The sequence below is a fragment of the Typopeltis vanoorti genome, chromosome 11 (genome assembly GCF_054136105.1).
Source record: "Typopeltis vanoorti isolate ZY-2024b chromosome 11, IOZ_Tvanoo_1.0, whole genome shotgun sequence".
Classification (NCBI taxonomy): domain Eukaryota; kingdom Metazoa; phylum Arthropoda; class Arachnida; order Uropygi; family Thelyphonidae; genus Typopeltis; species Typopeltis vanoorti.
The window spans coordinates 66,256,172-66,281,483 of record NC_143559.1 but is presented as its reverse complement, the minus strand read 5'-3'; the positions used below and the strand labels follow the sequence as shown (position 1 = coordinate 66,281,483).

General features: G+C 36.4%; 1 protein-coding gene across 3 annotated transcripts in view; it reads right to left on the bottom strand.

The window, feature by feature from the left end:
• Rsph4a (Radial spoke head protein 4a) overlaps positions 1 to 25,312 on the bottom strand; it is a 241,698-nt gene that overhangs the window by 40,418 nt on the left and 175,968 nt on the right. For all 3 annotated transcript variants that reach the window (XM_090399837.1, XM_090399835.1, XM_090399838.1), the window contains one exon: positions 9,475 to 9,592. In XM_090399837.1, the coding sequence (XP_090255963.1) occupies positions 9,475 to 9,592 (118 nt within the window). The remainder of the gene's footprint in view (positions 1 to 9,474; positions 9,593 to 25,312) is intronic.

Genomic DNA, 25,312 nt, shown 5'->3' with positions numbered 1-25,312 from the left:
CATTAAACTGACTCCCATTATATTTTGCCCATACTGACAGCTTATTTAAATTGTCCTGCAAGCTCTCCACATCACTTTGATTAACTATTACTCTACCTAATTTATCATCAGAAGCAAACAACTGAATATTTCCTTTCAGGTTATTTACTATATCATTTATGTACAAATTAAACAATAGTAGTCCCAGTACTGAACCTTGTGGCACAACACTGATCACCTGTTTTTGCTTGATTCTGCCTTTCCATATACCACTTTTTTTTATATCTATCCACATAGCCAGTGTTCTCTTATCCACATAACCAGTGTCATATTCATCCCCATTTGTTCTTATTTGTATAACAGAGTTCCATGTGGTATTCTGTCAAATGTCTTTTCTCTTCAGCAGAATCATTGTGTAGCCATTTCCTTTATTGAACTCAGCTGTTACTCTTATAAAAAGTCAGTAAATTACTAAGCCCATAATTGACCTGTCACAAGGCAATGTTGCCCCTCATACAGTAATTATATTTATTATATTATATTATTATATAATTATATATCATATATTATTATATTATATTATTATCATTATAACCCAAGACCCCATGGAGTCAAAGACTCATCTGGGAGGTCCTTTTATCATAAAATGATAAAAGGTTGATGAGCACATAGCTCATCATACCGTGCTTTAAACACAATTAAATTCTCTGCAGACATCACACTCCTAGACTTTTATCTACTCATCTCTGCAGACACCACACTCCTAGGCTTTTATCTACTCATTCTTGAATTTTCTTTTTGACCAATTTTTCCAGTGCTTTTACCATATTGATTGGTTTATAATTTGCTACTGCAGTCTTAGAACCTCCCTTACGCAAGGGAATTATTTGCCCTCTTTCAACTCCCTTGGAACTCTACCAGAGTTGAGATTTAAATTAAACAGCCTAGTCCCTGTCCATATTTCTCATAAAACCCAAGCTGATATCCCATCTAATCCCACAGTGTATTTACATTGAGATTCTGCAATATCCTAAGAACCTCTAATTCATCCACTTCTGTTCCCAAATCAGTGTCTGTCACATATGTTACTGCAGTAACCTCACTTGGATGACATACCCTTTCAAAGTGGTCACTTGGTCACTCAGTAACTCAACTATTTTATCTGCTTCTGTCGCCTTGTTACCATCAGAACTCATTACGGTTAATCTTTCATAGTCATTCTTCCTCTTACTTGCCATGTAACGAAAGAACTCTGGGATTTTCTTTGGCCTGCTTGGCTAGATTCTTCTTGTAATCTGATTTGTCTCCCTTGCCATGCTAGTCATTTTTCTTGCCTGAGTCCTGTACTGTTCATGAGTTTGCTGGTCTTCTTCCTTGTTAATAAATACAATTTAATATTGCTTCCTCTAGATGAACTATCTCCCATGAAACACTACTAACATCCTTCCCTTGCAGTGTTTCATGGCACTGCACAGATTTAAGATTCCTCCTAAGTTTGTCATAATCACCTGTCAATTAGAGTGGAAGCAGGTGAGTTCGTGGGAAGGCAACCATGAGAAGAGTGAGTGTGAGAATAACCAGGTGTAGAATCTAGTCTTTCAAGCCAAAATATTGAATTGGAATATTCTTGACAGAATTCTCATGTTTTAGAATCTCCCAAGTCAAGACCACACGGTCACTTCTGCCACATTGGAGGCAACGTGGTCATCTCGGTTATGGATAGCTCTTCTGATCTCATGATTAGGTCCAATACTCTCACACCCCTAGTCCTCTCCATCACATGCTACATCAAGTAATTACCTCTTAGTAGATATATAAATTCCATTTCCTTCCTGCTATGTGATTTTTCTTCCTTTCTGTCTATATCTCGATAGTTGAAGTCCCCCATAATAATCACTTGACCTGTACTCATTATACTAATTTGCCAATGCATGTTTTCCAGATCATCAATGGAATCCCCTGGCCTATATTAACAACCAATTGCAGATTTTGTCTTACTGGCTTGACACCTCACACAGACTGCTTCAAATGAACAGCCACCCTCCCACCTATCTCATATTCTTTTCCTGAATATGAGATAGATATTGCATGCTGAAGTGCAAATTCAGGTTTTCCTGAATTTGCACTTCAGCATGCATGGTGAACAAAGTTCTCTCTCTCTCTCTAGCTACCTAACACCAAATCCATGTAGATGCAGTTCGTTGGAATTATACAAATTCTACTTTCCATCAAAAACAAACCACAAATATCATTTGCTATCAATGCCCTCCTCCTCAGTTCACCATTATTATAGCACGGCAGGAGGCTTACAATTTTCACCTTCTCGCTCTTCAGTTTTGCTTCTTCTAACAACTCCTTTACATCCTCCCCTCACAGAATACTTTTTGTCTCTCAAATCATTTGTGCCAACTAAGACAATTAGTTCTTTCACCTTACATTTTGTTACACTTTCATTAAGTACTCCCCTGATCATTGAGTCTCCATACATAACTTTCTCCTTAACTTGTTTTTCTTTTTTGTTCACTTGGTCATTATTACTACTTCAGACTGCCTGCTTCTTTCTCTTCTCAGCCCTGCTAATCTCTTGCAAGATCTTCAATTTTTCAATTTCATGCTTTGTCCTGTGAAAGATAATATTCAACTTTATTATGTCCATTTTGTTCTTCTCTATTTCCACGGGGGCATGTTTGACATTAATTCAGACATTTTTCATCCTACCATTGATACTATTCCACCGTACTAACATTTACTCTGTTCTTGTCAATTAATAAGCACTCACTTTTGAAACATTTGACAAACTCTCTCTCTCTCTCTCTAGTTTCAATTCCCTTCCACATATCCTTTAACTGAGAGACTAGATTCTGCACTTGATCAATCTCACACTCACTTGCCTCATGAGTGACTTCACACAAACTCACCTGATTCCACCCTAATTGCTTAGGTTTTCCTGAATATGTGCTTCAGCATGCTTGGTGAACAAAGCTCTCTCTCTCTTTCTCTCTCCCTAGACACCTAACACCAAAACCATTTAGATGCAGTCCATCAGCATCATACAAATCCTTCTTTCCATCAAACACAGAGCACAAATCCTACATCATTCCTTCTGCACAACCTATGTATTAATTCATTTGCAAGCAACACCTTTCTGTTCACTCCATATACCTTCACTCCACCTACTCCTCCATATTTCCTCTAAAGATCCATCTACTGTCAACCATCACTCCCATATCTCAAATCTCATCTGCTTCCTGCAGTACAGCACCATAGTATACAGCCTTATATTCCTGCATTCCAAAATGAAACATCTTGCACTTATTAATATTAAAACTACAACCCCACTCCTTTGTCTAAGTCAAAAGTCTATCCAAATCTTCCTGAAGGGAATTAACATGAGCAGTGCTACTTGTAATTCTCCCCAACTTTGCATCATCAGCAAACAACTGAAAATTCCCAGTCAGTCCACATGATATATCATTTACAAACAAGTTAAACAGCAGGGAGATTATTATTATTATGCGACACCTACAGGGAGTCCAAAGACTCATCAAGGGAGGGCATCTACTCTACAACTCTCTGTCTCCACCACTCAATCCACCAATTACAATGAACTGCAATCACACCAATGCCATCTACTGCCCACAATCACCACTAGTATTTTCAGCGACAATCACAAACATCCATGCCCATGACAGGATTCAAACCCCGCAGCCTTTTGGCTGGAGAGTGGATACACTAACCACTCAGCCAACCAGGCCGGTAATGAAGAACAGAACCCAGGGGCAAGGCACTGGTTACCCTTCTGGTATCGTTCAGAGAGCCAATCACCAATCCATCTAACCAATATACTATCTATTCCCATATCAATATCAGTTGGTGTACTGCTTGTACACCAACTTATCATGTGGTAATCTATCAAATGCTTTTGCAAAGTCCAAGATTATCACTATATTATTCTTTCTTATCTAACACACTCATTACCTTATTATAAAATATAAAAGCTGGCCTGGTTGGCCGAGTGGTCAGCATATCCCCTCTCCAGCCAAAAGGCTGCGGGTTCGAATCCCGCTGTGGGCATGGATGTTTGTGAAAATACTAGTCATGATGAGTGGTAGATGGTGTTGGTGTAGATGATGAAGGTAGATGGAGAGTTGTAGAGTGGGTGCCCTCCCTTGATGAGTCTTTGGACTCCCTTGAGGTGTTATGTAATAACAATAAAATGAATGTAAATTGCTATAACAAGATCTACCCTTTACAAATCCATACTGACCATCATAAAGAATACTAGGTTCTTCAAACCAATCATGTATTCTGTTCCTAACCAATCTCTCCAACACCATGATTACAACTCATTACTGACTGGTCTATAATTGGAAACTTCTGTCCTAGAACCATACTTAGAGTGGTATTATTCTGCCTTCTCTCCACTCCTTAGGAACCTTACCCACTGCAAGACCGTCATTAAATAATCAGGTCAAGGGCATAACTAACTGTTGTGCACATTCCTTAAAAATATGCAGTGATATGTTATCCATTCCCAGTCTTATTAATATCTAACCCAATCAACACTTAATATACCTGTGATTCTTTCACTTCCAATTCTACCTATAATTGCCTCCTTTCTAAATATTGCATAGCATGATATATGCTAATAAAGTGCTCATTCAATGAGCATTCAATTCAATTTATCAATTACTTTGAAATGGATTGTTATGACATTATACTTAATTTAGTGCTACAATAAAACTTCAACCTTGCTTGTCCTCTGGTATGGTGACTGTGAGGGGGGGATGTTTTTTGTTACAGAGGGTCATAAATTTCAGTTGTCTTTAATTACACTAAATACTGTATTGACTGCTTCAATAAATCATTATTCTTGCAGCTGTACAGTATGGTGTCTTTTGATGGAAGGAAGATATTTTTCACTATATGGAGTCATTTAAATTTCAGTACTAAGCTCTCAATATATACAAGAGCTTTTTTTTTATTTTTATTGCTTTGTTTAAAAATACCAATGAAATATAGAATTTCCCTTAATTATTGGTTTTTTAATATATCCCAAAACAAACAGATCTCCCCTCAACATAGATGTATTTGGTTTCAATGGAAGTGATTGTTCATGCCCATTATGAATGAATTACAGTATTCAAGTATTTTGAAAAGGGATATTAATGGTAAAATTATATTCTGTTATTCCATGTTTTGATTGATGGACTGAGAAAGCTGTGAATGTTAGTAATTTATATATCATGTCAAACAGTGAAAAGTTAAAGGTAATAATGAGAATGTTTCATCTGACATTATATTCAATAGAAGGAGGTATTGAAAAGGGATTTTTTTTTTTTTTTTTGTAGCCATGGCTAAAAATTCACCATTATTTTAAACATGCTGAAACAGGAAATGCAGGTGTGTGTGTGTGTGTGTGTGTGTGTGTGTGTGTGTGTGTGTGTGTGTGTGTGTGTGTGTGTATAAACAATGCTGAAAAATCAAAACAATTAGTAATAACTTGTTAAAAAGAGAGGAGGAAAAAACTGATGATACAGCACCTTAAACTGAAATTATCTATGTTAAGACTGATTTTGATTCTCAATCAAAAATAACATTATATTTTAACAAAACAATTGATGATATGCATGACAACATGACATGGGTTCCTCTTTAGTAAATTTATGTACTAATTTTTGCCTAATGACCAGCTGACCAACAGCGAAATCTGAGAAAGTTTTTTCCACTGCTGAATTAATCTTTACAAAAATTAGTTCATGTTTCAGGTTTCACGAAAACCTAAACATACACATGTTTAGGTTTTCCTTGTCTTTAAGGTTACTGTCTCTGTCTTGAAATAAAAATTTTGTTTATTTATAATTTATATTAATAATAATATATATTTTTCTTTAGAATATTTTTCAAAAAAAATTTGTTTATTAATATTTAGATATTTATTGATTATTTCAATATAACTTTATTGAAAATATAAGAAATTACTTTTAATTTATTGGTAAAACAATATTTATGAAAAATTTTACCAAATCACTGGTAACTGAAAAGTCATTAAATTGCAATCCCGATCCCAATTCCAATTCATGCCACCAGCTTCATATCCATTCCCATTTGCTCCAATTTATGTAATAATTTTCAATGAAGTATTCTGTCAAAGGCCTTTGAAAAGCCCAGCAGTATCATGGTGTAGCCATTTTTCTTAGTCAATTCTGCTGTCATTCTACTATAAAATGCAAATAAATCAATAGGTGGCAGGACCTACCCTTCACAAAACCATGCTGCTCCATGGAGTATCGTATTCCATCCACCCATTGCTGGATTTTACCTTTAACCAACTTTTCCAATACTTCAATACCTTAACAACCACCTCTAAAATATTAATTAGTCTGTAATTTGCTAATTCTGTCTTGGAGCCTTTATGTAAATAAAGTCATACCCTCTTTCCATTCTATTAGAACCTTGTCAGAACTGAATTTAAAATTTATTTCTGATCTTCATTTTAATTATAAAATGAAGATCAAAAGAAAGAAATTTTTTTTATAAACTTGGCCTCACTTCTTTATTCCAAATAAATTCATATACTATAGAGCAGTATTTCTCAAAGTGTGGTCTGTAGAACCCTGGGGGGGGGGGGGGTCAGTGAAACTCTTTCGGGGGTCGTGCAATAGTCCAAGTGAGGTCTTATCAAGGCCTTATAAAGAGGCAAAACGACTTCCTTATCTTTACATGTCAAGGTTTGTTTCAGCATTGACATTATCCCCCTCCCCACTTTGTGAAGTGTAACAATTTCCTCACCTTCCATTTCTTTGGGACTTGCCCTGTTGCAAGACTCATGTTAAACAGTTGTGCCAAAGGTGCCATTAATTCCATAAGGCATTTACTCAAGACACATGGTGATATACTGCCATATTAACATCAAGTTTACTTAACTTCTCATATACTTCCTCTTCATTCACTATCAGTTACTCCTCTGCCAGCCTCTTTATGCTCCAGCTTCTCCAGATGTTGCCTTCGCGAGAATGACATACACTAATAAACTGATCATTGAATAATTCAACAATACCTTCCGCACTGGTTACCAATCTGCCAGTGTCATCAACTAGCATCATCCTCCCATAGTAATTTTTCCTTCTACTTGCCAGATATCGAAAGCTCACTAGGATTTTTCTTAGCTTGATTAACCAATTTCTTCTCATACTGCACTTTTGCTGCCTATACCAACTGAGTTACCTTTCTGGCCTGCTCTTTCTTTGTACTCTTTATGCAACCGATCATTACCAACATTCATCTTGTGTTGTCTCCACAGTACCTTCTTCCAGATTTCATGCTTAATCTCTTTGTTCATCCATTTTACTCCTACCTTGTATAGCCTTTTTACCTTTCTAATATACTCACACAATGCTGCTGTTAAATAGCTCTTCATCAATGCCCATGAAGCATCTATATCCTTCCTACTCCTCTTTCCATGCTATAGCACTCAGTTGTTTCCTATGCTTTCCATAATCATCAGTCTTGTAGTTCCACATATATTCCTTTATAGAAATTCTGATGCGATTTGCTACCACCCAGGTGATCACTTCATGGTCGCTCTCTAACCAAGGGAGAATCAGATATCCATTCACAATCACATCCTTGATGATATAACCAAATCTAAAACTCTTAACCCTAGTGTGCCCTCCATTATATACTACCTAAGACTGTTGTCCTTTAAGAACTCAAGAAATTCATTCTCTTTATTCCCTAATGCTATCTCTTCATTCCAATCAATATTGTCATAGTTGAAATCGCTGATAATGATCACCCTTTGCTTGCTCACTAAGCCAATTGCCTATACATTTCTCTGTCTCCACCTTCCACATTCCCTGGCCTGCAGCAACACCCCACCAAATATTCCATTCTATCAACCTGCACTTCACGCCATACTGATTCAAAACCACTGCCACTTTTTTCTCCTTGTATCTCAACATTGCATGGACACAGTTCCCCTACTATCATTAACAGTACTCCCTCCCCTCCCTTCTTACCTTTCCTATCTTCATGAAAAACATCATATTCCTCCATTTCTTTTCCTGTCAAGATATCATTCTCATCCAACCTTGTTTCAGTTACTCCAAATATTTCATGCATATAAAACTCAATCAATGCAACAATTTCATTTCCCTTGTTTCTGACACTCCTGGAATTCATAAATTAGAGCGTGTTTAACTGGAATCAGAATAAGTTTAACTAGAGATATGAAACTGTTTGCAGATAATGTAAATTCGAGGAGAACAATGACTAGTCAAACAGATGTTTGACTAGTCATTGTTCTCCCTGATTTTAACCCTAGGGAGGCCTTATGGGAGGATTTCAATAGATTGTATGAGTGAACAAGTGAGTGGACCTGCTGGTTCAGTGTTGCAAAGTGTAAGGTTCCAAAATTTGGTAGGCAAGGATGGGATGCAAAGTATACACATGGTGGGGAAATTTTGAAGAAGACAGAGGAGATGAACAGGGACCTAAAGTTTATAGGAATCACACTGCCCAAGATATGAAGTTATCACACTGGATCATGACACTGTGGAGGACCCTTACATGCAGAAATAAAGAGGTTATGGTTCCACTGGATAAGGCCATGATCATGCCTCATATGGATTATTATGCACAGATTTGGTCTGTTACAATAAATCCATATGCACCATGTGCATATAGATTTGTGCATTAGAAAGGGCGCAGAGACCATTGACTAATATTGTATTTGGTCTTTGTAATATGGGGTATGAAAACAGATTGCGGGAATGCAATTTGCAAAGTCTTGTGAAGGGTAGATGAGAGGGAATTTTATTGAGACATAAGTTATTATTAAAACTCTTAACCTCCCAAACTCCTCCCAAGACCCCATGGAGTCAAAGACTCATCTAGGAGGTCAAGTTAATAAGGTTTAATGTGGAAGAAATTCTTCATAATGGGAAATATGATAGGAGACAGGGTAGAACAAGATGCCATTCCTGAAACTGTATAAAGAGCCTGAGCAAGGGAGCAAGGAGTAGGTTCTTTGCATGGAGAGTGGTTGGTGAGTGGAATGCAATGCTTGTGTGTGTGTGTGTGTGTGTGTGTGTGTGTGTGTGTGTGTGTGTGTGTGTGTGTGTGTGTGTGTGTGTGTGTGAGAGGTGAATATGGACACAGTGATTGAGTTTAAAGCATGGTTTGGTGAACTTTGTATGTGAGAGTGTGCCTCCTGCAAAGAGTTTTTAATTAATTATATTAATTATTAATTAAAAATTAATAATTTTTAATTAATATTAAAAATTATTTAATATTAAAAAAATAATAATTTCAAAAATTCCCATTTTAGCATAATATCATTTAGACAGATCGCTTTTTTTCCCTTTTGGAGACAGAATAATTATATACATTCACCAGTCCTCTTGCAAATTTCATGCTCTCCAATCCTCTAGTGAGGTTTGGCAGAGCATGAAACATATTTCTTAGTATAACAAAAAATGAGAAATATCTTACCGTCCAGTATCATATGTATAACTACCAGGCCAAAGATTTGATCTAATAACCAGTATACCAAACTGAGGCAACAGCTTAGAACTTTGAAATACAGTCCAAGCAGGAAGATTATAATAACCTAAAACAAACAGAATACAAAACAATGCAGCAGTGGCAATATTTTGGTGGTAATGTTTACACTTTAAAATATGAATCACAATGTTCAATTTATACATGGTGTAATTTTCTATTTAATTTTACACAATTATTTATCATGCTTTATCATTTAGACAGATCGCTTTTTTCCCCTTTTGGAGAGAGCATAATTAAATATAATTTTTTTGTCATTTTTGATGACCTTTTTAAAATTAATTAAATGTTAGCTCTCGTAATACCTAAATTAGAACTAATCACTAACTAAAACGGAGTACCAAGATTCACTGTAATATAACCATCATCATGATGAGCTAAATAATACAAAGTATAGAAATTATATCAAAATTATACAGAAGGGATATTTTATGCTTATATGTATTCATAGATAGTTGTTGGAAGTTTTCCACTTGGTTATACTATAAATTAAAGATACCAAGAAATTATTTACTTGATTTAATCCTTTTCCAAGTGTAAACAAACAAAGTTTGTGCCTGAACAATAATTAGGACTAGGGCAACTCGTATATAGAAACTAATGACTTCACATCACTTGCCTTAGTATCCATAATGCAAAGCACATATCCTTTCAGGTATGTATAATGCTATACATACTGCTATACATAATGCTATACATACATATATTATGGGAAAGGTCACTACCCAGACTAGTTTCAACCTTTATTGAGGTCTCGTCAGTGGGATCCACACCCAGAGATGATACTAAGGTTGAAGTAATGCAGAAGTCATAATTTCATACACTGGTTTCCAAAAGGTCACACCTTATTATTAAAATACTCTGTATTAGAGATAGTTGTTGGAAGTTTTTCCACTTCTATATACGAGTTGCCCTAGTCCTGATTATTTTTCAAGCGCAAACTTTGTTTGCTTACACTTGGAAAAGGATTAAACCAAGTATATATAGAAGAGCAGAGAATGGAAACAGTAGGAGAGAGGGAATGGTAAGAGGTGTAATGTATCGTGATGCAATGATCCGTGGTGTGCAAGATAGGATGTGTGAGGAGTGTTTGCCTGGAGGAACAATAGAAAGTGTGGCTATGACAATTAAGAGGGGTGAAAGGGTGGATGAAATGATTGTGATGGTAGGAACAAATGACTTGAGAGGTAATATAAATTGGGCAGCGAGAGATATGAGATTCTTGCTTGCAGTAGTACAAAAGAAGACACAGAGAGGAAAGATAGTGTGCATGTTGCCTAGGTATGATATGATAGTGACGAGTTTGAGGTATGATATGATAGTGACGAGATGAGTAGAAGAGCAATAATATTGAATAACATAATAGCTAGAATGTGTCAAAAGAGAGGATTGGAATATGTGGATGCTTGGAGAGCGTTTGAGGACAGAGAGGAATTGTATGCGAGAGACCGATTGCATTTGAATGAGGAAGGATGTAGGCATCTGGAGAGATTGCTGTTTTGAACAAGTCAGTGTGTCAATGCAGGGAAACTAGAATGCCCAAGGTGGATGGTAGCAGGGGTGGCCTCTTGTGGAAAAGGGTACTTGGGAGAAGGGGTACAACATCAGGTAGTGCTGAGCCCAATGGAATCTAGAGGGGATAATGCTGGGTATAGAAACAGTAGCATTTTTATGCTTCATACTAATGCCAGGAGTATCTGGAATAAAGGAAAGGAATTGGTGGCACTGATAGCATCAGCCTGGACAAAGATTATTGGGATCACTGAGACTTGGTTCAGAGAAGAGGATATAATAACAGGAATAGAAGTAGCAGGGTACAGCATTTGTCGGCAGGATAGAAAGAGAAAGTGTGGTGATGGAGTACTGCTTATGATAAGTGAAGACTTATGTCCTCTAAGAGTGGAGGCTTTGGAAGGCAGTGACACTAATGATTTTGAAAGCATATGGTGTGAGGTAGAGGTGGGCAAGACGGGATAGTTGTTGGGGTGTTGCTACAAACCAAGGAGCACAGAGGGTGGGGACCAGGAGATGTTTAGACAGTTGAGCTTGGCAAGTGCAAAAAGAATGATTGTTATGGGAAATTTTAACCGCAGCAGTATAAATTGGGGAGAGGAAGATGCATGCAGCAATAAGGGAATGGAATTTCTAGAATTCTTGAGGGACAAATATCTTAGGCAACATGTAATAGAGGGAACAAGAGGTTCAAGAGTTTTGGATTTGGCCATAGCATCAGAAAAGTTGATAATAACTGAGATGACATCTCTCTCCCACCAGTTGGAGAGAGTGACCATGTGGTTTTGACTTGGAAGATGAATAGACATGCAGGTGTATCAAAGAAAAGGGAACATATGTGGAATTATAAGGCAGGTGATTATAATAGTCTTAGACATCAACTTGGGGAAGTTTCATGGAGGGAGGAATTGGAAGGCCAGGATATCATTAGTGCTTGGGAAAATGTGAAGGAATATTTGTTAGCAGCAATAGTAAGCTGTATTCCACAAATGAAGAAGAGGACACAATTTGGTGTAAAGTGGATGACAAACAATATTAAACAGGAATTGCATGCGAAAAAGAGGCTATGGAAGAGATATAAGGAGACAAGTGAAGAGAGGATGCATGAAGAATATAAGATTCAGGCCAGGAGAGTGACTAGTATGGAAAGGAAGGCAAAACTGGAATATGAGAGGAGATTGGCCCTAAGATCCAAAGAAAATCCTAGGGAATTTTTTAGCTATGTGGCCAGTAGGAGAAGAAATGATTGTGGAAGAATGACATTGTGGGATAAAAATGGGAATAGAGTGACTGATGCAGAGGACATAGTAGAATTGTTCAATGAACACTTTATTGGTGTATTTCATCCTGGAAGAGTAAATTTTAATACTAGATGGATAGGGCAGGTTCGAGGTTTAGAGGTGCAGGAGGAGAGTGTGTGTTCTAAACACTGAGTACTCTGGATGTCAGTAAATCTGTGGGACTGGATGGTATTGTTACACCTGATATCTTGAGAATATAGTATTCTCAGTTATCATGGTGTAACATGAAAAATAAATAACATAAAAAAAAAAACATGCATAAAAAGGATAATTTAATTAATAAAATATTCTTGCATCCAGTATAAATTGAGTAAAATGTAAAGGTCTATTGTTTAGTTAAGGTAACAAAAGAAAAGAATGTATTAAGATGTATTATGACTAAACAAGGAATTAGTATTAAATAAGTAGATAACTAAGAATTAATATAGAAATGCGATTAAGAATGAAAGAATTAAGTGCATAAGTATAAAAGAATGAGTCATGAAACACGCTATGTAAGAGGCTACAGATTAAGCATTAAGTAGAATTCTGAGAAAAGGTTTAAAAGGGAGTTAAGATAGAGGCTAACAAGAGAAATAACGGAATTTCGCTTAGGGCCTATACCCGGATAGAAACTTCGTTATGAGTTGCCGATCAAAATGACGTATGGCGGCTAAATGCTACCCAATTGGTAGACAGACGGAAAACAAGTAGGAGGTGGGAAAAAGAAGTAAGAAAGGGCGCCGTTAGGGGAGCAGCTATAAAAGGGTTGGTAACCCCCCCTCGGGGCTTTTTGGCTTTTTTCGAGGAGTAGGCTCTTTTGGGGAAGACATTTAGATAGCCGAGAAGGCTTAAGGCCCTTTTGCCTTTTGCCAGAAGAGAAGAAACGTTTGGATAGTCGCGGAGGTTTTAGTTTGGTTTTCTAGTGGATTTCACGGTGTTCCTGAGTGGAGAGATATGGCTTATATCCTCATGCCACAACAAGGAATCGAAGGTGAGCGGGAAAGCTATTCCCGTATTCCTATGTAGAAAGCGAAATACACCATAGAGTCATAGGAAGCTGTGAAAATGTCGATGTCCTCGTTTCGGATAGTACAGCCAACCGCGCAGATGTTTATATATCCCTGAATTGCAAGAAGATATGCAAGCAAGTTCGTTCAGTGGAAGGTAAAGGCCCGTAAGTGAAGCTAAAGAAAGGTATTGTGAACTTTGTCTTATGTTAACTAGAAGTTGTTTATAATAGGTACCATTGTCATAGTACGGAACTGTTAAGGTGATTAGGGAGAAATTATAATAGGACTTTAGAATTTGATAGAGAGTGTTAAAAATAAGCTAGCTAGTGTTGATAATTTGTGAATAATTATTTATCCTAAGAATCTTGAGTGCCTACTACATTGTAAAAGGAAAGTTAATGACATAGTTGTGTGTTAATGAAGTAAATGGTTTTGTTAATATTGAGTTAGATTAGAGCGAATTGAGTAATCAAGTAGCCTGAGGAATTTGAATGCCTAGTGTGATGTGTAGAGAATCGGAATTGTCATAAGTATGTGCTAGAGTAGTTAATGATTTTGTTAGTGTACTTGAAATTGACTAATCTAATAATGTGTGGTGATCTAAATTTTTTATGTTAAGTGCATTCATGTATTGTACAAAATTTTGTAGCGGCATGATCATAGTAACTTTGTCGAATCATAGCCCATCCACTTGTATTAAGCTAATTTTAGTGTGTAAGTAATTTAGTTGAGTATTTTGATATGTACCACGTTTGGAGAAATAATAAACCTTTTGTTAAAATGATAAAAAGAGTTGTCTGATATTGCTAATCCAATGCACCGCTTAGAAACATTCGAGCCTAACCAGGCGGGGGATTAATGTTGAGAAACAAGAAATAGTGTCACGACTGCAATAGTTACACTTTCAGATATTTGAGTTCCTTTCTCTGTTTATGTATAAGATATCTTAAACTAAATATCCCAAAGGGCGCAGTTAAAATACAAATACTAGGGATACTACAGGGAACAATAATTCAGATATTAGTAGAGATTTTGGTGATGTTTTGAAAGTAGAAGTTAGGAGAATATAGACGGAGGCAGTTTGTAAGACAAACAAAATCATAAGATAGGGACATAACAGTATTTCACCACGAGTTTTGAGAGAATATGCTAAGGAACTGACAGCTCCTTTCACCTGGCTTTTCAATGAAAGTCTGGCTATGGGAAAGGTGCAAAGGGAATGGTAGGAAGGTAAGATAGTGCCATTGCATAAGGGTGGTAACAGACTGGAAGAGTCTAATTATAGGCCAGTTTGTGTCATCAGTAGTTGTTAAGATCTTGGAGAAAGTAGTGAGGGACCATATACAGCATTGGGCAGATGAGGGTAATGTTATCTGTGAGAGTCAACATGGATTTGTGAAAGGGTGCTCTTGTTTTAGTAATATGCTAGCCTTTTATAATAAAGTTACAAGAGCAGTAGATGAGGGAAAGGCATATACTGCCATTTTCTTGGATTTAGCGAAGGGCATTTGACAGGGTGCCACATGATAAGCTGATATTTAAGTTGCAGCACATGGGTTTAGATGTCAGGTTGGTCAACTGGATTCAGGATTGGCTGTCTGATATCAGAGAGTTGTGTATGGTGGGGCAGTTTCAAGGAGGCAGAGGGTTACAAATGGGGTCCCACAGGGCTCAGTACTGGGACCTATATTGTTTAACCTTTATATTAATGACATTGTCATTAGTAATAACCCTTTTTGGGAAGGGTTATTAGTAATAGTGCAGATGAGGTAGTCATGCGAGAAGATTTGAATAAGCTAGACAGATGGGCAAATGAAGGGGGGGTGTCGGTTTAATGCAGCAAAATGTAAGGTCTTAGGTTTGGGACACATCGATGGGATGCTGCATACTCTATTGGAGGAGATATACTAGAGGAAGTAGGGGAGACAAGAGATCTGGGGTTGATGACTGATAGAAACCTGAAATTCAAGGGACATATTGCAAAGGTGGTGAAGGTAATACAGAGGATTGCTGCAATAATGAGAAAGACGCTGACCTGTAGAGATAAAAGAGTTATTATTCTGTTTTATAAGACCCTGATCAGACCACACTTAGACTATTGTTCTCAGATTTGGTCCCCAGGATTTGAAGGGGATAAATTAACTGTGGAAATGGTACAAAGACGGAAACAAAGACAGTTTCAGGACTGTATTAATGTTAATTATGAGGATCGGCTGAGGGAATGTGGACTGCAGAGTTTGGTGGATAGAAGGAGAGGTTATATGATTGAGACTTTTAAACTGTTGAGAGGTGGTTACAGGGTTGACACTGGGGAGTTATTTCAGTTGGTTGAACAGCAGGAAGGAGTGATGACAAGGGGGGGGGGGGCATCCCTGGAAATTATGAAAGGAAACTGTGGGCAAGAGGGTGAGGAGTGGTTTTTTGCATGGAGGGTGGTTGAACCGTTGAACCTGATAGAGGGTTAGAGCGAGAATGGTCAATGAATTTAAGGAGTGGTATGATAGACTTGTGTTTCCTAGCAGGGACCTCCCACAATGAGTCTTGATAGACTTTGTGTTTCCTAGGAAGGACCTCCCGTGATGAGTCTTTTGACTCCATGGAGGCTTGAATAATAATAATAATAAAAAACTCACAAGAAAGTATCTGACAAAAGCAATGTGTAACTGCATACTAAGGGTTAAGCGAGTAAGAATAGGAGTGAAATAGATAAACAGTGAAATCAAACAAGCTGTGCAGAAAAAGAAAATGTTATGGAGGAGGTACTAGACAGTTGGTGGTGATCGGATCCATGAAGAGTAGTACAAAGTGCAGGCTAGAAAGGTGACAAGCATGATAAAGAAAGAAAAGGTGAAGAATGAGAGGAGATTGGCTGGTCAGGCCAAGGTTAACTCTGCAGAATTTTTCCACAATATGGCAAGCAAAAGAAAGAATAATTATGGCAGGTTAACACTGGTGGATAGTCATGGCAGCAGAATAACAGCTGCAAAGGATATAGTGGAATTACTGAATGAGCACTTTATCACCGTATATCACACTGAGGTAAATGGAGCAATGAAGATGACCTCTCCATTGCTTCTGCCTTAGTATCACCACTCTGGGTCTGCCTCCCACTGACGAAACCTCAATAAAGGTCAAAACCGGTCTGCATAGTGGCCCTTCCCTTAATGCATAGCAGTATACATGTCCGCAAGGAGATGGGCTTTGCATTAAGGGAGATACTGAGACAAGGAGTGATGAGAGCTTGGTCCACCTTTGCTGCGAGTTGCCAAGGGATGTACCACCTTACCTCACTCCTAAAGATATTTTCAGGTGCAAACTTTGTTTGCTTACACTTGGATAAAGGATTAAACTAAATTTATTATAGTCTAACCAAGTGCAAAATAAACTTCCAACATCTTTCTCTAAATCCAGAGTAATTTAATAATAAGGTGGTACACTGGTTGGCAACTCGTACAGGTAAATATGACCTCTCCATTGCTTCTGCCTTAGTATCACCACTCTGGGTCTGCCTCCCACTGACGAGACCGGTCTGGGTAGTGGCCCTTCCCTTAATGCATAGCAGTATACATGTCCACAAGGAGATGTGCTTTGCATTATGGGAGATACTGAGACAAGGAGTGATGAGAGCTTGATCCACCTTGGCTACGAGTTGCCAATGGATGTACCACCTTACCTCACTCCTAAAGATATTTTCAGGTGCAAACTTTGTTTGCTTACACTTGGATAAAGTATTAAACTAAATTTATTATAGTCTAACCAAGTGCAAAATAAACTTCCAAAGTCTCCAACTATAGACCAGTCTGTATAATTGTGGTTGTGGTGAAGGTGTTGGAGAGATTGGTAAGGAATAGAATACAGAATTGAATTGATGGATATAGCATGCTTTATGATGGTCAGCATGGACTGGTAAAGGGTAGGTCCTGTCTTTAGCAATTTACTTGCATTTTATGATAAGATAACAAGTATATTAGATAAGGGAGAATCATATACAGTGATATTCTAGAACTTTGGAAAAGCATTTGATTGATTTCCACATGATAAGTTGGTATAAAAGCTGCAGAGGATGGGAATAGATAGTATATTGGTTAGACTGATCAAAGATTGGCTGTCTAAATGATACCGGAAAAACTGGCCGTCAAATCTCTAAAAAATAACAAGGACAATATAATTCCAAAAGCAGATAAAGGGAATGCTACTGTTGTTTTAAATCGGACAACTTACATAGAAAAAATGAACATTTGTTATCGGACCACAACGCCTACTAAATGGTATACTATAACCCCATGAAATGCATAAAAAAGAAAACAACTGAATTAATTAAATCCATGGCCAGAAGAACCTACCAAAAAACTAAAACCTCATTATGCCTATGTGTCCAGAATTTACAGCCTGCCAAAAATACACACCACTACGTCCAATTGTTGAAGGAATTGACAGCCCAAATTACCACTTAGCCAAAAAATTAGAGGCCACACTCAATGAATTGGTAGGTAAACCAATTATATGAGCTTTGTATGTGAAGAGATGTGGGTTACAGTTTGTGGGCATGAGGAAGAGAGGTGATATGATAGAAATATTTAAGTTATTGAGAAGATTTTATCAGATTAATCCAGAGGGAATTATAAAAAGAGTAGAAGGTGAGAGGGGAAGAACCAGAGGTCATACCTGGAAGTTATGTAAAAGTATGGTGAAGAGGGGTGTGAGGTTGATTTTTTACATGGAGAATTGTCGGTGAATGGAATGCATTACCAGAATGTATTGTTATTGCAAGGAGTGTTAAGGATTTTAAGATTCTATATGATAAAAGGAGAATAACAGTTGCAAAGGATATAGTGGAATTATTGAATGAGCACTTAATCAGCATATATCATACTAGTGTAAATGATACAGTGCAATATATAGAAGGGAGGCAAGTATTAGGAAAATTGGAAGTGAAAGAATTAGAAATATATCAAGTATTGGTTGGATTAGATCAGTGATGGCGAACCTCTTTACCCAGGTGTGTCAAACATCTTTTTTTTTTAAATATTGACGTTGTTGATGTGCCACTTGCATACATGCATTATAAATTTAACTACATAATCATAGATGGTGACTTATACATATCATATTAGGCTATTTATTTAATAGGCATTGATATAAAATCTATGAATTCATATTATACAATTAATTTAATAAAGTGAAATTACAAACTTACGTTACATTTAATGACTTTTCTGTTGCTGAGTACTGGTAGAAAGTTGCTTTATAGAAGGGCTATAGTGTGTACATTAAAATGTACACACTATTAATGTACACACTAATTAATGTACACACTATGTGTAGCATTAAAATGCTACACAGGCAGCTCTCAAAGCATTGCTCAATCTATTTCTCCCTTTTGATTTGATATTATTTAAGGCAGAAAATAGAGTTTCACAAGAGTGTGTAGAAGAGAAAATTGTTAGAAGAGTTTTAGCAAAGATTTTAAGAGCATGAAAGTTTTCAGGAAGGCTATTCCACATGCTTAGAATTTCACAGTCTGAATTTTTACACGTGGTATCATGCAGACATTCCCACTCAAGTTCCTCTAATTAATTTCTAAGAGCAATAAACTTTCTTTTCCAGATAGGATTACACTGGAAGTCAGCTAGTTGCATTTCTAGATCTTTTAAATCCAACCATTCAAAGCCATCTAATTTAAGATCCATAAATTCTGTTTCATCAGGATACTATATGAATTGGATTGTTTGTTCCAACATTCGAAATTGCTCAAATCTAGAAGAAAACTGCTCAGTTACTGGCTTTAGAACTTCGATAGATTGGTTGATATGTGGTTCACGATTTTTGGGACTGGTTTCGTTAAAAAAAATTTTCACTCTTGGGAAATACTTAAAATTGTTATTTTCTAAATCACGTTGAAATATTTTGAGTTTATTCTCAAAGCTGTTGATCGTGCCAAACATAACATTGACAGATTTTCCAAAACCTTGCAATTGTATATTAAGTTCATTCAGGTGCAATGAAAAATCTGTGAAAAACATCAGTTTACTGAGCCAAGCAGAATCGTTCAACTGAGAAAATTCGTGCTCCATGCCCTTCGTATTTAAATATAATTTCATTTAAACATTCAACAAACCGTTCTAGTACTTGGCCATGACATAACCATCGAATATTATTGTACATTAATAGACCACTGTACACTGATTCAACTTCACTTAAAAGTGAATTAAATTCTCATTTGTTTAAAGCCCTGGCAGCAATAAAATTAGTTACCTTTGTCACAATTCTCATCACATCATCCAAATCCTTTAAGCCTGATTTTGCACACAGTGTCTCCTGATGCATAATAAAGGGAAACAAACCAGGGTATGATGACCAACATATTCTGTAAATTGTTTGATAAAACCAACATTACGGCAAACCATATTAGGCACACCATCAGTTGTAATCGAAAATATTTTCGATAAATCTATCTGTTTCTTATGGAACACTTTAACAACACAGTCGCATATGTCTTTACCTGTCATGTTTTGAGGTAAATTTTCTAACTTTATCAATTCCTTGTGCATAGAATCACCGTGAACATACCTTGCAATAATAGCCAATCGAGCTGATGACGTAATATCTATAGTTTCGTCAAGACAAATGGAAAAACAATGGCATGAGTTCAAGTCTTGTAGTATTTGATTTTCTATACTAGCATTCATTGATATAACTCTGTCTTTAATAGTATTCCTACTTAATGGTAACTCTTTCATGCGCTTTATAATAGCTTCCTTATTATGAAAGTCTTCAAATAAAAATGGTGCACACTTTACGAAAGCTTCTTTAACATAATCACCATCACTAAGTGGTTTCCCATGTTCAACAATAGTATGTGAAATACTGTAACTTGCGGCTACTAAATTTGAAGGTCCTGAAACAAATTTAATTAAAGTCCCTGATTGTGATTCAGCCAGTTTTAGATGTTGCGATATGTATTCTTTGCGTTCTTCAAAAGTTTTTTCTAGGAGCCATTTGGGCTTAGTTTCAAAATGTCTTCTTACATTCTAAGTTCTACTCACAGATAGCTCACCACACAATTTACAGAGAACTTTATTGCCTCTATCAATAACACCATATTGTTCAGTCCAGGCATCTTGGAAATTTCTTCCACTTCCTTTCTGTGATAATTTTAGTTTTTTATTAGTGCTAGCTGCCATTGTAAAAGGGTTCACAAATTAAAAAAGAGCACAATTATATGCAGCGGTAATTAAGCAGTAATAATTAATAAGAACTAACAATTACTGGAAATGAATTATACACCAGCAACTCAAATTACTTAAGTGGCAGACCATGCAAGACTACTTCTTTCAGCAGGGTTGCCAGATTTATTACCGGTACGTTCGTAGCAACCTTGTTACCACGAACGTCTATCATGCTACTAAACAACAGCTATTTAGTAGGTTTTGTTGCGACGTCATCGTAAGTTGTTACTATTTGCATTATTTAACAAAATTTACTGAATTTATTGCAACTATAAAAATGTTTTCATTATTTACTCAGATAAATTCAATATTCAATGCTGCGAATTATATTTTCTGTTAAAGTGGTTTTAAATATGTTTAGAACTTATATTACTCAGTCAAGAGACTTGGAATGCATGCATGAACGAATTTCACACAGAAGTCAAATGAAAACTTTAAGTTTATAATATATAAAGCATGTATTTATAAGTTTTTATAATATCATATGACTATGCAGAAATTATGATTAAGAAAGAAAACGTAAACTTAAAATGCTCGTTGTTTATAGGCTAGTTACAAAATAAAATAGAAATAAGCTGACTACAAAATAAAATAGAAATAGGCTAACTACAAAATAAAATAGAAATAGGCTAACTATAAAATATAATTCTTTCAATGAACCGAAACCTACCTTCGCCTTAACCGAGAGCGATCTTAAACGATTTATCGCAGTTTTTTTTCATCAGAATACCAATATCTTTCAACATCCAAGGTGTGTCACCTGAAACCCTCAAGTGTGTCATTACTGACACACATGTCATAGGTTTGCCATCACTGGATTAGATGAATATGATAAGGCTGTAAGAATGGATGGCATATCACCACATATTCTTAAGGAAAATGCACCATAGTTGTCTATGCCTTTGACCTGGATATTTAATGAAAGTCTGAGAGTGGGTAAGGGTTCCTAAGGAGTAGAAAGAAGGGAAAATAATACCATTCCACAAGCATGGTTCCAGGACAGAAGTCTCCAATAATACACCAGTCTGTATAACTGGGGTTGTGGTCAAGGTGTTGGAGAGGTTGCTTAGGAATAGAATACAGGAGTGGGTTGATGGACATAGCATTCTTTGTGATGGTCAGCATGAATTTATAAAGCATAGGTCCTGTTTTAGCAATTTATTTGCATTTTATGATAGAATAACAAGTGTGTTATATAAAGGAGAATCACAGTATGTGATTCTCCTTTATATATTGCATGACATCCAATAATTTTCAATTGTTATCCTTCTATATTTTGTCTCTTTAAACTGTTTACAGAGAATTTGAAACTAGACCAAAAATTTTGCTCTTTATAAATGTTTATTATCAATATAAATGAATACCATAATTGATTTTCTTAGAACGATTTTTAGTGAAGATGGCAAATTAAATATGAATAGACATCTACAAATTACATTTACACAGGATTCAATTTTTATTAAAAAAAATTGCATCTACAAATGTCTAGAAATTTAGATGCAAATTGCATCTACAAATTACTACACTACTGGTAATTTTCCATCTTATATTCAGGACTTGCTGATGAATTGTTTGGGCTAGCTGAATAAATTTACATGGAATATGAAAGAATTAGCAAAAATACTAACAATACACAAGACAGTGTTCAAATCAATTTTAAGTTGATTAATATTTATTAATTGTAATACTACAAACATTTTTGCATAGATTTTTAAATTCCCACAGATATGAAAAGAAAAAGAGATCCACCATCTTTATAAAAAATTTTTCTTATCATGTCTTACATCTAAAGCAAATTCCAATCCAGTAACTCTAGATGAAATTGATGTGTCATTCAAACTAACTAAAAGAGGTAAAGCTCCTGGCTTAGATGGCATCCTTCCAGACTTCTTGACTCACCTTGGTCTAAGAGCAAAATACTGGCTGTCTAATTTCTTCTCTTCAATAATAAATGATTATTGATGAAATTTTGTCTGCTGATTTATACCCATTGCATTTACAAATTACTATAATACTGGTAATTTTCAGTCTCATATTCAGAACTCATTGATGATTTTTTTTTTTTTTTGCTGTAATTGGATTATATTTATTAGCAAAATAGGTTGAATGATAACTATTTCTCTCTAAATTGATGGAATTTAATGAATTTTGATATTTAGGAGCTCAATGATTTCAAGCTTAAGGGTCAAAGGGTGCTTAAGGGTCAAAGCTGTATAACTGAGAGGAGACCTCCACATAGCCTTTAAAGGAATGCGGAGAACCGACCAGGGCTTCTGACCTAATGTCCAATCCTCACCTTCTCGTGGTGCACCCTGTTGGGTATCTACTTTGATACTGAACGAACGAGGATGGGCTGGCAATTTGGGATTTAGCCGACCAAATTGTATTCTTATTGGTTAAACCAAAATAAAAAATGATGGTACAACATGACAAAATTTCATGCCGGCTGGGGCGTCGCCCGGTTAAACAAGGCCCCCGTTGTTTTCGCCAGGGAACCAGGGCGAACAGCGAAAAGTCAGCTACTGGAACAAATCTGAAAACAAACCCCAACTCAACATCACCAGAGTTAAAGATCGGTACTATCAACGTAAGAAGCCTGAATGGCAAAGAAATGGAGCTAGCTGAGGAATTAGATAAGTACCAGATCGACATAATAGGGGTGACTGAAACAAAAAAGACCAAAACTGGTGAGATCTTTCTGAGCAATAAATACAAAATGTTATATTCAGGCAATGACAATCAAGGAAAAGAAGGAGTAGCCATAGTATTCAACACAAAATACGAGGCTAATCTTCTTGAATGGCAGTCAGTCTCAAGTAGAGTAATGTGGGCAAATATGAGAATGGGGAACTGGACAATGAGACTTATTTGTGCCTATGGTCCCACAGAAGGTTCTACTAAGGTAGAAGTGGAGGAATTTTTTGAGGCTTTAGAAAAAGCAACTGACACAATGAAAAAGGAAAAGTTGGTCCTTGTTGGGGATCTAAATAGTAGAGTAGGAAATGATTGTGAGACATACAAAAATATTTTGGGAAAATTTGGAGAAAAGAGCAAAGCTAATAATAATGGCAAATATCTGTTGGATTTCTGCTCAGGACATGGACTGGTTATTACTAACACCATGTTCCAACATAAAAATGTGCACAAATTCACATGGAGAGAAGAGGCTAGGAATAAGAAAAGTCTCATTGACTATGTTATTGTTGATAGTGATGTTTTCTCCCTGGTGCAGGACACCAGAGTGTACAGAGGATTTGAAATTGGAAGTGATCACTATTTAGTCTTGAGCAGGATAAAATTGAATTTCATATTGAAAAGAATAACATGTAAGAAAGTTTTAAAGCGAATAAAAGTTGAGCAGCTCTCAGATGTGAACTGTAGACTAAAATACAGAAATATTATTGAAAAGAAAATGAAAGAGTTTGAGAACAGGAATCAAACCTTGGAGATTCAGTGGCAAACTCTGAAGGAAACATTGATTGATTCTGCCAGAGAGGCATGTGGTGAGGTTGTGTGCAAGGATAAAAAAATCAGAACTCCCTGGTGGACACAGGAAGTTAAAGAGGCAGTGAAGGAAAAGAAGAAAGCATATCAAAAGTTCCTGGCAAATAAGTCAGCTTTTACTCTTACAGAATACAGAGACAAATGTAAGAAAGCTAAACAGTGTGTAAAACTAGCTAAACAAAAGTCATGGGAGGACTTTGGCAAGAATATAGAAAATAAATATCAAGAAGGTGGCAAAATATTCTGGAGGTTGTTGAAGAAGCTTAGGAATGGAGGAAAGAGTGCTGTAAAAGGAATTAGAGATGATAAAGGTGAAATGAAAACAGGAGAAAAAGATATCCTTGAAGTATGGAGTAATTACTTTGAAAAACTGCTAAATGAAACAAGCAGTGATGACAGCACAGTGATAAAAAACACTGACCAGGCATGCAGTCAGGAATACATATCTATACTTGAAGTAGAAAAAGCCATCAAAGGCTTGAAATGTGGAAAGGCAGCAGGAGTAGATGATATTCGACCAGAAATGCTGAAGTATGGTGGTATAAGAGTCTTACAGTGGCTGCACTGCATAGTTCAGAAAGCCTGGACAGAGGGACGAATTCCCGATGATTGGAGTAGAGCTCTCATAGTACCCATATATAAAAAGGGAAATAAAACTGAATGTGAGAATTACAGAGGTATTTCCCTACTGAGTGTTCCTGGCAAGATCTATGCAAGTATACTTGAGAAACGGTTGAGAAGAATTGTGGAAGAAAAGCTTGGTGAAGAACAAGCTGGATTCAGGCCAAATAGAGGCGGTCAGGATCAGATCTTCACTTTACGACAAATAGTCGAGAAAGCATGGGAATATAACAAAGATCTGTATTTAAGTTTTGTCGATTTGGAAAAGGCATATGACAAGGTGCCAAGAGAGAAGCTGTTCAATACGCTGCAGTTATATGGTGTCAATGGGGCATTATATCAAGCAATACTTAGTCTTTATTTGAGTTGTAAGTCAGCAGTTAGAATTGAAGGAAGTACAGGAAGATGGTTTAATGTTAAATCTGGTGTGAGACAAGGATGTACATTATCCCCTCTGTTATTCATTATCTATATGGATCACATTATGAAGGAATGTGGTATTAAACCTGATATCAAAATTGGAGATGTTAATGTCAGCTCTTTGCTTTATGCGGATGATGTTATACTTCTAAATAAATCCGCTACAAGTCTGCAAGATTCTCTGACTAAA